Raw genomic sequence first — 17,635 nt, forward strand, 5'->3', positions numbered from 1 at the left:
GGATTATTTTTAAATAGATTTTGACTAAGTATATTATAGCTAATTAAAGAGTTAGAAAGAGATCTGAACTTATAAAAGAACATATTATTAAAAGACTAATTTAATATTTAAATTATAAAGAATAAATAATAAAAGAATAAGAACTAATTTTCTAATTGAATAAATACTTTGTAAAATAAAGAAGAAGGAAAAATCAAGAATAGGTTTTCTACTTTTCTAAATAGAAATAAGAATAAGAATTGATTCAAATTTATTCTATAAATAAGAATATAAAGATTATAATCTAGAAAGACTTTTGTAATATTCAAAGGAATAAGCTTTATATTATGAATAAGAATTTCGAAAGTAAAAAGCTTAAGTATAACATTGACTCTTATGTTAAGATCCTTAATAAAGAATTAGCTTTTATTTAAGAGGGTTTAAATAAGAAGTATCAATTTATATAGAATAATGTTCTTATATATTGGGTTATTAAGGTATTAGATTGATTTAGAATTAGAGGCATTTCTTTAATTGATTTTTGGCCTTCTTATAATCCTAATCTTAATTCTATAGAGTATATCTAATAGCACTTAAAAGTATATGTTTTCAAGATGTTTCTTAATATTATATAGAATAACAGTAAGTTGAAATATACTAGATAAAAACTAGAGAGTATATTATAAGTAGTTTGAAATATATTAAATAATGATTTATCTATAAAATTAGGAGCTAATATAAAGAATAGAATAGAGACTTATATTAATAACAAATGATTAATATATTAAATATTAGATAATTAGATTAAGTAATTATTATAAATCTTTTTCATTATTAAAATATATATATATTTCAAAAGATTACTTCAATTTCGAATCAAAATATTGAATAATTGATTTTATATCTATTTGTATTAAAGTCAGATTATTTATCTAATACATTCTGTGTTATATAGTATAGTGGTAAAGCTTTTGATTAAAGAATAAAAAAGGTGAAGTATTGTGATTAATGAACAGATTCTCCTTTAGACTTTCGGTTAATATCTTTTATTCATTCTAGCCCTTATACTTACTTTCTTCCTTCTTTTCCTTAGCTCTTATTTATCTTTATAGCCTTTTTTTAATCTTTATATACATATTCTTTTGTTTACTTTTCTTACAACTCTAATAATCAAAGATCTTAGAATCTTAAAGGCCTTTAAGGATCCTTATTTTTTTTTTCTATTGAAATTCAATAATAAATAGGTTGCATTTTATACCGATAATATTTGTTACTAATAAAATCAGCGTTTTGTTAATAACGAAAGAGAAATTTATGTGGAGATTTATACTGAATATCTCTTTGTTTGTAATATTAACTTTATTATTACAAGGAATTCCGGAAACAAATTATATAGATTTATAATGTTATTTGATACTTCATATATAAAATCTCTTACATCTTTGTGAATTTAAGAGAAGGATGGGCTATCCATACCATTCATCGATAAATGAAGAACAGTTTTGAGAGAAAAACTGCTTCTATGGAGCATATAAAAGGTATGCATGTATTGGACGCTTATATACTGGCTGGTATCTGTGGGAATATAGATTGTATCACCATGGCATCAGCGGTGATAATAGGAAACTCAATGTTAGTGGTCTTGCAAATTCTCAGGTTTGGTTGGTGCTTTGCATGGTATTGTGCTTTGATATGTTTATGGGAAGGGGAAGATGTGGTGGATGATGGAGTTTGTGGATGGAAGGGGAGGAGATGAAATGGGAAGGAGATGAAATAGGGAAGAGATGAAATAAAGAAGTAGATGAGTTGAGAAGTAGACGAAATGGGAAAGTAGATGAAACGGTGAAGTAGATGAGTTGATTGAGTAGATTGAATGAATAAGTAGGAGTGCAGCATTGTTTAATCGCTACACCTACCTAAGCATATTGATCCTTAAACAGAATGTTAGAGTTCGATTGATGAGCATGGAAATGAAAATGAAATGAAGAGAAGTTTGCAAGTGGTAGGTAAGTAGAAGTGCACATAATCCTGAGGGAATTTCCAGGCTGGTTCTGAGTGACCAGTGTAGGCAATAGTATTTTCCGTGATTCGTATACAGGTTAGTTTAACGATACGTATTGATTGTTTTCGAAATATATATATATAATATAGAATTCAATATCACTAAAGATATTCAATATTATTTTAATATTGAATATTACTAATAAGATATGAGAATACGGATCTCTGATTAATATAAAATAAGCTGAAATATATGAATTTGAGAATATTCTTAGAATTTATTAATATTAAATTCTATATTCAATTGAATTATTATTAATTGATAATAAATTATTAATATTATTGAATATTTTAATCTTTTTGATATTTTTGAATATGAACATTAATATTATTATATTATTTTTATAAATTTAAATTTTTTGAGAGTTCTAAAAATGATTAATGAAATAATGATTTTATTAAATCTTTTATTATTTAATAATATACAATCCTTTGATTCTATATAAATCTTCATTTAGTTTTTTATCTTATTTTTAATTTTTTAAAATATCTTTTATTTATATCTTTGATATTTTAAATTCTATTAATTCTATTCTTTATATATAACACTCTTAATTTAATCAATTTTTATTTTTTAATAAGACTTTTATTTAAATCGAATTTATTGAATCTTTATAAAATGATATTTAATTTATTTAATATTTCTAATATATTTGTTTTTGTTAAATACTTATTCTTTTTTATAAAGATTATTATTATTATAAATATAATAAGCTTTAAACTATAATTATTGAAAGAATAGAATACTCTAAATCATAGTTAGATTTGGATTTATAGATAAAAGATAATATAGAATTCAAGAGTTTAAATGAATAAAAGGTAGGACTTACTTTTTTGAATAGTATTTTTTATTTATTTTAGTTTTATTAGAATTAGTTTTGATTTTTGATATTATTATTTTATTTTTAGGTTTTTATATTTTAGTTTTATTGTATATCTTTATATATATTCGTTTAAGTGATATGTATAGTAATGAGTTTATATTTCTTTAATATATACTATCTGTTGTATTAAAAGCTTTATGTACGTTATTGTTTTATTATAGTATACTATTACCTACACTGTGGGTGACTTCGAGATTTTGTAGTGAGGGAATGAATGAGTAGATCTTAGAGATGATACAAGGAAAGAAATTTCTCTCATGTCTTTGACTAACATAATGAATTTTCTTTCAAATTTTAATATCTAGAAGTATTATAGCTGTTCATGTAATCTGAAGGTAAATATGTCATTCTCAAAATCCCGCACCTATCGCTTTCGGCAAGGAACAATATCTTCCTACCTAAAAGATGTCATCTTGTTTCGGTATTTTTCTCCTCCACAAAATTTAGATGAAAGGCAAGGTTCTATGAAGACATACACAGTATATTCATCGCATTGAAACCTTGCATTTAAGTCTTCTGCATAGGAACGACAGACAAGAGACAAGGAAGTGTAAACTCATGACTACCTCTTCAAGTAGCTACTTAGCTGAGCACGGCGAGAGTCGTTTATTTCGGTATATGCTATATGCTAGAATTTTCACAGAGTACCCCATCTGAAATCAAAACAAGATCTAATTGTTTCTTGAGAAATCCTCTTACTACCCTGAACCCCAATCTCTTCCAGAAATCCAATAATACTCGCTCCCTCACACACTTCTCCGCGATCACAGCTAATTTCTCTCAACTCCCCAGGTAAAACAACTCCCCACTTCCAAACCACACACATTACATTCCCCGCCTCATTCCACATACCAACTACCACTCCCTCGCTTCAAGTTAAAGAAATGCCAAGTCCCGCACTCAAACCATTCCACCATCTTCCCGCGTGTAACCACCCCTCGTATATGTATGTAGATCGGTCCCGAAATATCGTACATATGCCATGTATTTCAAACTTCTCTTCTTCATCCAAATTCCCCGCTTCTTCACGTTCCACAAATGGATTTGTTCGTTGATACTATACCCTATTATACCATTGTATGTTTAAGCCTTACCTAGCAACTGAATTCGATGTGGCTTATATGTATTAGCATAGCTGCTATCCTCGTTGATATCATATTACACAAATATAATACAAAATTGAATTCGAAACCGATTGATGCGGGGTATAGGTATACATACCAAGCGTCTACTGCACCTTCAACATCAAGTCCCTTGGCACCTTAGCTTGACAACTGGACAACGCGACAATGCGACAACTCGACAGACGAGATCTTTCTTTCTGGCTATATACATATGTTGTGTTGTGTACAGAGAAGTCAAGTCTGGGAAATGCTCCAATGTGGCTAGCTGAAGATGAATATGGAGAAGAAAAATGATATGGGGATGATGGTTGCGATTACAATTTACTATTGTATTACTGTAATGTGCAGGTTTGGGCACATTGGCGACTAGCTTGGCGAGCGAGAGGAGCTTTTTGGCGAGATGCGTATGTTATGTTTTTGGGGAGTGATTGTTTATTCGATAGGAAAGACAGAGATCGGTATATGTGGCTAGCTGAGAGGAGAAAAGGCATGAGAGAGGGGAAATACTATGTTTATGTTATCTCGAATGATGATGATTTGGAATCTGGGCAAATGCGGACAGATAGATATTTATATACTGTGGTGTCTCGTATGAGTGGTTGTGTTTTCTCCGATTGAGGCTTGTTCATCCTGCTATATATTTGCTTCCTCTTTCCTGTTAATAACTTCTTTCTCTATTGAAAATTTTCTGGTTGTATGTAACAAGTTATTCTGAAAGGAACTTCACCAGTCACATCAGTATAGCACCTCATCTTTCTCTCTTAAATCTTCTCTTCATCATCTTCTTTGATCCTTCAACTCCCAACCCCGATTTTATCCATCCATTAATTCCCCTCCCCCCCAAAAAGAAATGACCAACCGAACCCGCGACTACGGTGACCTCCGCGTGACCCTCACCACCTCTCTCCAATGGGTCTGGGACAACAACAAATACGGTTCCTCCCGTAGCTGCTGCCTCTGGAATCCCCAACCACAAGGCTCCCTCTACCCCCTCGGCTCCGTGTGCGTCGGAAAACGCAACTACTCCGCCACCAACTGGCGCGCCGTGCTACTCGTGGGAAATGATCCCAACGCAACGAGTGCGCGCCCCGCGGTTGCGAGACCTACGGATTATGAGCGCAATCCTATATGGACCCAGCTTTCGATTTTTGGTACGCATACAGTTTCGGTGTGGCGGCCGTGAGTAGTATCTCGCTATGTTTCATAAGGGATAGATGGATAGATGAATAGATGCATGCAAGTATGCATGCATAGAAACCAATCATAACACAGCAGTACTAATCTGCTTCGCTTCGTCCAAGGAATCTAACGAGTTATCTTTAACTCATTTTATCTATAGTATTGCTCCGTCCGGCTAAGTCGCATGTGACGATGTCGCCATCAACAGTCTCAATAAGCCAAGCACCAATATGATATGGTGTTTGCGGGCCGATTTGAATAGAGCGGATGCTTATAGCGGAAGCGATTTGTGGGATGATCGAGGTTCGGGTCGTCCGACCGATATTTCCATCTGGAGTGTTATTCCAGATACTGTTGGAATTACTGGTTCTGAGAAGTGCGTATGCTCTTTCTGCACTTCTATTTCATTTGTGTTGGGATGAATTGTATATGCACTTCTCTCCGCGATCTTATCCACAGTTATGCCTCCTCAAAATTGGATATTTTTGGTTGAAAAAAAGAAAGGGAAGAGGAAGAAGAAAAAGCAATAGCTTACTCAAACCACTAGCATCCCCATCTTCGCCGATACATTCCGCGCCAATATGAGCTACTCCCTCCCCAACCTCAGTCTCGCCTACGTACCCCAACTTACCCTCCGCAAAGCATACGCATCATTCGAGGCCGCCGTGCCCAACATAACACCCACCACCATTCCCAACGTTGGAGACAAATATAGTCTCCTCGAGCAAGCCAGCGTCAGTCTTCCTTTCACCGCCTACTTCAATCCCGAAGGCACACGCAGCATCCAAGGCATCCGCAACCCCTTCGTCCAAGTCTCTCGACTCGCAGCCTACGTTGTCGAAGGCGTGTGGGAAAACAAGTCGTCTAGTACCTACACCCGCGAACAACGCATCAAATACGGTGTTTCCAAAACCCAAACACAAGAAATGACGCACAGCGTCGGTATCGAAGTATCTGCGTCTGGCGGCTTCAAACTCGCCGAGTGGAGCATCACACTCAACTACTAATTCACCTCTAGCACGAGCAGTTCCTTTACCGATTTTATCGAAAATGAGGTGACGCAGACGTTTGATGTGAAGCCGAAGACGTGCACGGTGTTGTTTATTAAACATATTTATGTGAGAGGAGCGAGAGATGATGGAAGTACGATTATGAATGAGATTGAGATTGCGGCGAATAATGATGTGCATTTTTCGGGGTGTGATTTTTTGTAATTATGTGAAAATCTAAAGTACTTTACCTTTCTCTTTATAATGTAAATTTGATATTCTATTCATGAGTACTTTGTATTTACTCTCCATATCATGAATCTGATATACTCATATTCTACATCTACCCCTTTACCTACCTCGCTGTACCCACCCAACAACCGAACTCAAAGATTCTTCAAAATCACTTCTTCTGAAATATTAAACAACAATCATAAGTTCCTACTTTAACACAACAAAATTTAAAATATATGTCAACCATAATCATTCAAATACTTTAATCTTATCTTTCGAAAGAACATTGATTCCACAAATATCAATTGAATATTGAAAAGTGATTGAAGTGTGATGTATACACATCGATCACACTGAGCCTATCTATACACAAGTACTAGAGGAATCCCTTCTCCTACCCCGATCCATCTAGGAAATACCAATTCCATTAACAACAAATAACAAACAACATTCATAATCATACAAATATACATCTCAACCTCAAACTCTAACTACTAAAAGAAAAAAAGAGACCATTACAACTCTCCAAAACTCTAAGATTTTAAACAAATAAACAAATAAACAAAGTTTAATGAAAGAATAAACCTTCATTCATTCGTTCATGCTCACCTACTCATTCAGTAATCTTTCTAAATGAATAGAATTCACTGAAACTATCTCCTACCTAAATATTAATAGTCTTTACAGATAGCTATATAATTCTACATCTTAATTAAAATCAATAATAAATTACTATTATACTCCTTAAAATCTATAATAGAATCTAATCTAAAGTAATTAAATTCTATATATTTAGAATAGATTCAATAATAAAAAGGAGTTTAAATTCTATGAGAAAAAAGTAGATTCTATAATAAAAGGATAGATTCTATAGAAAAGAAATAAACTCTATAATAAAAGAATAGATTCTATAAAAGGAAAATAAATTCTATATTAAAAGAATAAATTCTCATTACTTTAATTTGAATTAGATTCTATTAGGCTGCGTACAAATTATCTGTACCTGTGAATTATCTATAGATAATCCACTCTATGGATTATCTATTAAAGCTTTAAAATTACTCGTTTTGTATGGATAATTTACAGATTATCTATAAATAATCTACCTACCTATGGATAAATAGATTATTCATAGATATATAAATTATCTACGAATAATTTACAAATTATCTATAAATAATCCATGGATATATAGATTTTTCAAAAAAAGTGAAGAATCTTTACTTTTTTCGTTTAAAATATAAAGCTATTCTCAAATTATTTTTCAGTCTAAAAGTGATCCAAGCTTAGATTTATACTAATTTTTATATTAATTATAAAATTATATTAATATTATAAAAGATTATAAATAGTTATATAATATACGAGTAAGTAAATATTTGTAGATAATTTATACCCGCCTTACAAATTACTCATTCAAATTCTAAACTATCTACTCCGCAGATGGATTATTCGCGGATTATCTGTCAAGGCCATTATCCACCCCGCGGGTACCCGTTGCGCAGCCTAGATTCTATAAATATATTACTTCTTCCCTTTAGAGTTTCTTTTAAATAAACTAGATATAATCTATGAATCTAACTAGATATAATCTATAAATCTAAGATAGATTTAATATAGAATCTACTATAGAATCTAAGAGATACAAGTGTAAAACTATTATGAATTTTAGAACACAAGAGTAATTTACCGTAAAATCAAAACTCTCAACTACTCAAAAAGAAAGATCCATAAATAAATCCACATCATATTTTTTAAAAAAAAAAAAAACAAAGCATAAAGAAAGAAAGAATATACTTCTTCTCATCTCATCCACCTAGATACCCACCTATCTAGATTCTATCCCATTGTATTCGCTCGAATCCAGAGAGAAATAGTGACTAGGTACCTACCTATATACACTCATAACCATTCACTACAAACGAACGAATAAGCATACTCAGAACTCCTATCAACTCTCTTCTTTTCTTCTTTCTATACATAATTTCAATTGATTTCCTCATCTCATCTCCTTATTCCATCAACAAACACATATACACATCTCCTCTTCCCCTCCCCCCAAGCAAACCAATTCCCTCCCCTTCCCTCCCACCACCAAACTATTCCAAAGCCCTCTCAGATCCAACTTCTTTAAACCTACAATCCATTCACAAACTATTAAATAATCTATCTCCATCTCCATCTCCACCCTCACCCTCACCCTCACCCCTCCCACTCTAAACAAAAATTCCCAAAACACAAATAAATCATCTACTTTCCAACCCCTATATACAAACACCGATTTCCTCCAATTTCCATCCCAAAATCACACATAAACAATCTCATCTCGAGTATAATCAATATACATTTCCAGAATAGTAATCTTTATAAAGCTTGTAATGATTACGTTTTGAAACGAAACTGTATTCACGTATAGAAAAGTGAGTTTTCATCTCATCTCATCTAATTGTATAATTTGAAGAATGTAGAGAATCTTTTTCTTTCTCTAATATAGATATGAATCGGTTCTTTACTTGCTATATGAATTAGTTATAAAGTATATAATCTTAATGTTAATGATTAAATTTAATACTAGTAGTAATAGTAGTAATAGTAGTAATAGTAATAATAGTAATAATAGTAATAATAGTAATAATAGTAATAGTAAATTCATAATCCATTCAATCTATCTATAGCTACTGCTATAGTACTAACATCATTAACATTAATATATTAGTATCCTACTGAGATTTCAAAACATCGTATACACCGAATCAATATACTCAAATCCGATCCTAACGCGTAGACAGTATAGATATCCTCAGGTATAGATCTCAGTATAAGAGTGAGTGATAGAAAGTGGCTGCGTAAAGTGATGATGTGTATAGGAAAGGGCACTTACGACCAGTAGGTGTACGGACTGACAGGATATCGTAACAATAAAAATATAGGATTTTCTCTTTGAATAGTGATATTTATATCTTGAAACTATTGTAATGAATCACTAGAAATTGAATAAGGAAAAGATAGAATCTGATATCAAACAATCACAGAATGAATTTGTTAAAAATTTCGAAATTTGAGAAGTATCCTGTTAGTCTATACACCCACCGGTGTACTAGTAATGATTTCTTCCCGAATGATCGTTCAGCCTTGTAGACCAAGTACTTGATGAATGCACTCGGTACCCATATACTACCAAAACCATCCCCAATCTCGATCTCAATGCTCACATGACAGAATGGACAAAGTACCGAACACGCACTCGCAAATATTCGTGATACAAATAAGTATACCTATAAAGCCAACTCATTCCTCACAGCCCGAATAACAGATCTGTAGGCAGACAGTTTCAAGACGGAATGATGCATTATCATATCATATCATACAGAAACTTCGTACATAGATGTAATGCAGTACGTAGAAGGATCCATCTTCGACCAATATAATTCCAAAGTAAGAAAGGAAACAAAACACGTGCTGTGGAATTGTACGTCAGTTTGACAAAGTATGGCAATGTGATAGATCAATAACGCCCGATAGACTACCACCGTGCCACGCCGAGTATCTATTCAGACTACTGTATTCATATAGCCAAGCCAAGGAGAAGAGACTCTCATCAATCTTGTATGATTTGGTATGGTATGGTATGGAATGGGATGAATTATATTATGACCCCGAAAGAAAAAAAAAAAAGAAATCTTCTCAACCAACCACAGCGAGTTCATCATAGAAGGATGCCAACTTTGACATGAATTTTCGGATATAAAGACCCAAACGCAAAGGCGATTAGAAAAGTTCATCTAGTGATTAATCAGGCTAGATATGAACATGTGAATCCCGACCCAAATCGTGAGGCTGAACGGAAATGAGCGATATTAGTAATAGAGGGATCGAAGTAGGCATTAAATTTTCTGATGGTGGATCTCTCTTGATTGTTTGGCATTGATTCCAGAATCCATCCATGAGCGAGCCGGCTGCCGTGTTTCTCAAGAACTGTCGGATAGTTTCAATGTATACATCATAACCTGGAATGAAAAGTATAAATTACCTACCTAGGTACCAAAGATCAAGATTGAATTCATAACGATGTCATTCCAAAGCGCCCTTTCGTGTTCCCATAGCAGAAAGTATACGGAGTAGAGGACTCGGCAACTGAGATCATCGTATTTACTAGTGAGATGCACGCACATATCTGCTGGAGTCTGAGCCTTTGATGATTTTGCTCAGCAAATCAATAACTCGACCAAATCGGGCTGTAACGGCCCGGGATCCACTTGGGAAGGTAAAAGTTCGTAAATGATAAATGCTCACGATGCGAAATCGAAGCGGCTCAAGCTTGAGAAAGCTCGATGTGAGATGAAACATATAGAAAGTTAGCTATGGGGAGCTTCGGCCATTAGTTACCTACGAAGTAGATAGTCTCCGTGCCAGGGGGAGATGGATCGAGTCATCACGTGATAGAACCAAACGATCGGGGGTGATTTCCATTTCCATCCGATGATCGAATCCTGTTTCGTAACTCGGGTATCTTGACGTGCTCTCCATGTGGATGATCCCTCATTGCCCAAAGATGATTACTTTAGAATTGGGCGTTAGCAATCTCGCAGATGAAAGGGCACTTCCGAAAGCTAGAATGATGATGATCTTTGGATAATCCTTGCACTGCAGTGGAGATCTGGGGCACTCGAAAGCCACTGGCTCAGACTGGGCGAGCAGGAGAATGCCAAAAAAGATGGACCGAAGATTATACATGAGAGCTTTGTACTCGGCATACAAGCATTGGCTGGTATATTTATTAGCTTTGGCGCCCGGTTTCTGTGGTGAGGAACGTCGAACGTTGAGAGTGGATAGAATGGATCGTTCCGTATATAAAGTTCTAGGGATCTCCTTGGGATTGGAAAAGCTCACACATATTTTGATATAGGGTATGGGGGATATATAAGCCACGTTAGGTTTTTTTTTTGGATTACGAGTAAGAGAAAGAAAATGAAAGGAAATGATGTCATGTGCACCGTTCGGGGGGGATTAAAATAAATTTGATGTTGGAAGGTGTGTAACGAGCCAGGAAGAAAGGAAGGAAAAATAAAAGAAGGGTCAAAAACGTGAAATACATGCCTCAACCACACTTTGAGACGGCTATAGGCGATATTTGTAATTGGTCCCCCGGTGGTCTCAGGATCCAAAGACGGGAGTGTCCTAGTTCCCCCCCACGACATGAAAGAAGAAGATGTTATTGGATGATCAACACCCTTCAGCCAAAAAGGAAAAAGATGCAAAGAATAGTACCTGCAGTGTATGGGTAATAGGTACTCGGTGAATGAATGGTGGCAGGGCAGGAAGAAGCCATTAGCATTGTAAGGATCGTTTAATTCAGAATTTGGAGGATAGCTAGATTGATTCCTACCTAGGACTGTGCGTACACTGCTGCCGTGAACAATGGCTCGTAAGGCATCAGAACAGTGGAGTGGGGAATCTTCTGCAGGCCCAATGAACTGAGCCCTGCATGAAATTACACACTCCTTGGACTGCGACGGGACGATTATGATAATCGATGGCGGGAAGTCAATAGCTGTAGCTGTGGGTGATCGCTTTACCAATCTATCTATCTGACATCTCCATGCTTGTTTGTGCCTGATCATCAAAATGATACCGATGCATAGAGTTTGGGGGAAGAAAGACATGAAGCTGTTATTTTGGTCATGCATCAAATGGAAAACTTTACTTGGCACTAAGAAAGAAAAGGGGGAGGGAGAGGAAGAGGGAGAGGAAGAGGGAGAGGGAGGAGGAGAGGCAGGAGGAGAGGGAGAAGGAAAAAGAGAAAGAGAAAGAGAAGGAGAATAGTAGAAGATGCCTGAAGCGAGAAGGAGATCCAAACATGGCTATATGACATGAGGTATATTTTCCCATTTGAGTGAAGTGCCATTTAGATGAAGTGGGAATGGGAATGAGAATGGGAATGGAAATGGCAGATAGGAAGGACTTTGAGATAATGCTAGGTACTAGGTAGAGAGAAGTATACTAGGTAATCTTACTTATTACTAGGTGATATACTCTATTTATCTATATGATGAAGGAGCCACCCATAAAAGAAAGTCGCTTCTGAACAAGCAATATACTCGAGTATGCATTTTTAATCGGGAATTAATTCACACATCACTTGGTAGGTCGGTACTAGATACCATAGCAGTTGAATGTTTCTCCTTCCCATGCTACACTTTACTCATTTTCTTGACTTCACATCACATCTCATTTCCAATTCCACACTTCACACTTCACACTTTACACTTTACACTTCACACTTCACTCAATAAACCATAAACCATAAATTGAACATGGATACCAAAAGACATGGGTCCATTTTCGGTTCTTTTTTTTTTTCCATCTGTGTACTGTGTACTCCGTGGTCTGTACCAAACGTCATGGTCCAGGGTTCAGCGAATCTCAATCTCTTGTAATCTATGCATCTGTGCGTACACTCTGTCCGTATAATCTCCATTCGAGGAGGAGAAAAAAAAGAAGAGGACCCATCATACATGGTCAATTAATCATACCAATCCATACCAATCCATACCAATCCATACCAATCCATCCATACCAGTCCAATCCATACCAGTCCAATCTGTACCATAAAGAATCTGGTATTAGGTACCTACTACCTACTCACACACGCGCACACAATCACAGTCACATAATCCACACCACCTCCATACCATACACCCTCTCCCTCACGCATCGATTTTCACAACACCAACCCATCCACACAAGAGTACTTACACCCATACAACCTGCTCGCCAGCCGAATTATCATCTACTCACCCATCCGTCCAATATAATATCACCCAAGAAGAGATAGCAAAGGAATCCACATCTGAGAACACTAAAACTCTAGTCGCATTCTTTCCCCGTGTGCATTTATTTGATTTCTCTTCTTAAAATATAGCAAAACCTCTCCTGTCCGACTAAAATACAACGACGACGACAACAACGATACAGAGGAAGAACAAAAATATACATACATGTATACATCCTCCCAACTCCTTTAAAGCCTTCTTTTTCTCCTCACCTATTGTATTGCATGTATATCTCGGAATACTAAGCAAGCAATAAAGGAAAAAAGAGGGCAAACTTAGAACCAAACCTTGGAAATCGGAAATCCAAATCCAGTCACACTCTTGATATTCCCCTTCCCCTTCCCCTTCCCTTTCTTCTCCATTCATTTCGCCTCTTACTTTCTCCGCCAGCAACACCTCGTCGTCCCTCTTTTCCTGTGTTGATCTTTTCGTCTTCTGCATTCCTGCACTCAAAGCCAAAATTAATTTTTGTTCGTACGACGTCGACCCAATCTTCCAATCCAATCGCATATGTCTTACAGTACACCCACCCAGCGGGGTTAATCTTTCTCAAAACAACACAAATCAGGCAAGAAGAAGAAGAAGAAGAAGAAGCGCCACACCACATTCTCACCCCCCCTTCGACCTTAAATCTCACGACCGATTACCCCCATATCTCCCTACTTGGGTTCTTGCCTCAATTACCTGATTCTTATTATACCACTCAAAGATCGCAATCCATTATCTGCAAAACCTAATTTCAAAATTTTACTGCAGTCAGAGATCCATTCCTGCAACTATCCGTCTACGCTACGCCTTGATTATTGGCAGCCTTACAGTACCAAGTATCTGCAGACTCGAGTTCGGACATTTTCTAGAAGATTTTATTGTTTGTTACCCACCAATCCCGCCTTGTGTACAACTCTTGTATCGTGAAAAGTTGGGCAGGCGACGGCGTTGATAATCACTTGATTTGCTAACGATTTCTCTGCTTTTCGCTAGACCAAAACTTTCCACAAAAAAGCTGACAGTATCGAGATCGAGTCCAAAATTACGTTGCGGCGAAGTTCGAGTCATCATTCCTCCGCTTTCTACTCTCATCATTCGCTACATACATCGACTCATTAAATAATTCAAAATTTGAACCACTACACACCATAATAATACTTTGAATACAAAAATACTCAACATGAGTGACCGATACAGCAGACACACACGACCAAGGTCACCAACTTACAATCCTGCGCGAGCAAGTCTCCCGGTCGATTTGTCATATAATAACCTTTCTTCGGGATCACACACCCATCATCATGTCGTACCTTTGTCTCGACACGATAACCCTCGAAGTAGCAGCTCAAGCTTCAATACGGCTCATGTTCCCATCACTACAACAACATACAAAGTCAAACCTGACCATCGTACTGCCAGCCGCACTCGCAGCAACACGGTTGATTCTCGACCCAATGCACACACTGTATTTACATCCATTCCAAAGCATCCAACCGTTGTCCACACTTCCGTTGTGAGACCTGCCAGTCCATCCATCAAGAATCCATATCGCGCTAGCCAGGAAGAATATTACACAATTCCAGCTTCATCTCGAAGTTCTCATCCCCACAGCAGATATGCTTCTTTGGATAATGCCGATATGAACAGATCCTCTAGAGACTCACATGGGCACAGAGAGCCGAGCCATCTTCGAATTGGTATTCCTGGTACAAGAGACATTCCAGGTTATATTCCTACCCCATCAACTGCCTCATCATACATACCTACTCCAATCACTGCATCGTACTCGACTCCCGCGTCCACCCCATCGTACGCTACAACAACAACAACAACTACTACTACCAAACCTCGTGGGCAAGTGTACACAGCCAATCTAGTACGACATCCAGATACAGTCGCAGATGACTACGGAGAGGATGGCTATGGGTACACAAATCCCAAAGATTTGGTTACGTATGATTTGAACAACAGTCATCCCAGGCATGCGCGTAGGGACAGTATCGACAGCAGAACCAGACCCGCTAGTGCTAGCCTAACCAACCCCCTTGGATTTGGTGAAGCTGTTCAAACTCCAAGATCTTATGATACCCGAGAGCGCGGTCCACCCCCATCTACTCGTGGTTTTGACAGAATTCAAACATGGGACCCTCAACCTGCTTCCGCCAGAATACCAGTTCCCCATGTCACACCTATTGAACCAATTCAGCGTCCAGTACGTATGGATCCACCCGCAGGTTATGAGAGTGATGGACCTCAAAGACGAACTTCGACCAGGCGACCCGTTTCTATGTACCAAGAAAGAGACAGCACCAGGCATATCCCTAGAGATGAATACTATAGCCCAAGGGAGGAAGAAATGCGAGAACGAAAACCACATCACCGACAGGAAAGATTTGATGATTCTGTTGAACAGCGCGGCTTTGGATTGCGCCCTGAGAGAACAGAAAGACAAGAAAGGCCTGCTAGTCGTGCAGAGAGAGCAGAGAGACCGGCTAGTAGAGCAGAAAGACCAGAAAGACCAGAGAGAGTTGAGAGACATGAAAGGTCTGACCGACACGATAGATCTCCAAGAAATGAACGTGAGGATGATCGCCGCGAGAAGAAGTCTAGCACGCATGAGAAGCTTGCAACGGGACTTAGTATTGCTTCTGCCGCCCTTGGTCTTGGGGCTATGGCAAATACCATCAAGTCTGACGATCGTGATGACCGAGATGATGAAAGAAGACGTAAGGATTATGGTGACGATTCACGCAGGAGACGTGATCGTGGCGATAAGGAGATGGCAGATGTCTCAAATGAACGTCGTCACACTGACTCCCGGGATTCCTCTGAGTCTGATAGACCAGATCGCAAGGAAAGAAGGGAAAGAAGCCATCGCAATGAGAGAGATTCTACTGAGTCGGTCGGTAGAGAACCCAAGGAGAGACATCACAGAGACAGAGGTGAAGTCACACCACCATTACCCCCTCGACGCCGCGAAGAGGATGATATGTCTGATTCGAGGAAAGAAAGAAGCCGAGAAGAAGTGCCACCCGCTCCACGTGATGTTGCTAGAGATGATAGAGACAGACGTTCTCCGGATAACGATTTTGTTGACTTGAGTGGTCGAAATCCCAAGGAAAGATTATCCTCACCGGATGATCGTCCCCGTAGCAACGCAGCAACAACTGGTGCTACCAATGATAATACTTCAGACACGTCAGACGAAGCATCAAACCATCATCGCAGACCTAGACGTATTTCTGGAGCCGCGGCTGCACCATTCAATCCAAGAGATACCATGGATCTGAAAGCATTGAAGGCTGCATTAGCCGATCAAGATGCACCTGCTGATAAAGAGCCTGTGCCAGTACTAGCACCTAAACAATCTGCTCAAGAACCTACACTAGCACCATCCAACAAGCCACTTGGTAGAAAGTCTATCACCAAAGATATGAGTGAGGTCGCCGAATTGAGAGCCGAACTCAACCGGGAAGAGCGAGGTCGCCGTGAATCATCAGCACCTACCACAGGTGAAACCAAACAAGCACGAGTTGTTTCACCACCACGAGAAAAGGTTGAAGAGAAGCCTGAGAAGCCTGCCATTAAAGGTATTTTACGTCAACCACGTGAGAAATTTCCCGAGGATCCTTCTCCAATTCGTGAAGGTGTTGCTCCTTTGAAAGATGCAAAAAAAGATGGTGTCCCTCCCGATGCACGTTGGACCAAGATTGCCAGAAAATTGGTAAACCCTGCTGCTCTAGAGGTTGGAAAAGAACGATTCGAAGCTCGGGATGATTTCGTAATTGTGCTTAGAGTGTTGAGTCGCGAAGAAATTCAAGCTTACGCCACTGCCACTCAACAAATTCGAGGTATGTTTCATTCAGCACAAAATAATGATCAAGCAGCTAACCGCTTTCACAGCCGCTAGAGAAGAAAGAGAAGAAGAGGCAGCTCGTGAGCGTCGCCGCGCAAGACGTGAAGCCCGCGAAAGACGTAATCGTAAACGAGAAGATCATGGTAGAAGCCGTCAACATTATAGCGAATCGGATACTTCTGAATCTTATGAAGATGATAGACCAAGAATGTTGGAACAGGCTCCTCCTGGTTCTAACAAGAGACCTGTTTTTGGCGATGATGCACAGATGAGTGGTGGACTTGGTGAGAGAGATAGGGTTGAGGTTGGGAGATGATGTAACGATGAATTGCTTGGAGTGGGCTACTATAAGGGATCGTTGTTGGCAGCGTTCACAGAGCGGTATGCTATCACGACATTTGGATTTTCGATCTGAACGAATGGAATTTTGGTTTCAGGGGGTTACGGCAATGGGAATGAATCGGAATCGGAAAGGAAAATATAAGAATGGAGGGTAGTGGAATCATTT

At 37.8% G+C, this 17,635-nt stretch overlaps 2 protein-coding genes across 2 annotated transcripts; both read left to right on the top strand.

Annotated features, from left to right (window-relative positions):
* Positions 1–4,898: 4,898 nt before the first annotated feature.
* On the top strand, positions 4,899–6,234 carry EAF01_003622 (uncharacterized protein; the record flags this gene model as incomplete). The annotated part of the gene is made up of 3 exons (XM_038911876.1): positions 4,899–5,199; positions 5,408–5,603; positions 5,775–6,234. 3 exons carry the CDS (start codon positions 4,899–4,901, stop codon positions 6,232–6,234), a joined length of 957 nt encoding a protein of 318 aa, XP_038773111.1.
* An 8,217-nt stretch (positions 6,235–14,451) lies between these two features.
* Positions 14,452–17,443, top strand: EAF01_003623 (uncharacterized protein; the record flags this gene model as incomplete). The annotated part of the gene is made up of 2 exons (XM_038911877.1): positions 14,452–17,122; positions 17,175–17,443. The coding sequence occupies 2 exons, from the start codon at positions 14,452–14,454 to the stop codon at positions 17,441–17,443; spliced, it is 2,940 nt and encodes a 979-aa protein (XP_038773112.1).
* Positions 17,444–17,635: the final 192 nt, after the last annotated feature.

This window comes from Botrytis porri (genome assembly GCF_014898465.1).
Source record: "Botrytis porri strain MUCL 3234 chromosome Unknown BPOR_004, whole genome shotgun sequence".
Taxonomy (NCBI): domain Eukaryota; kingdom Fungi; phylum Ascomycota; class Leotiomycetes; order Helotiales; family Sclerotiniaceae; genus Botrytis; species Botrytis porri.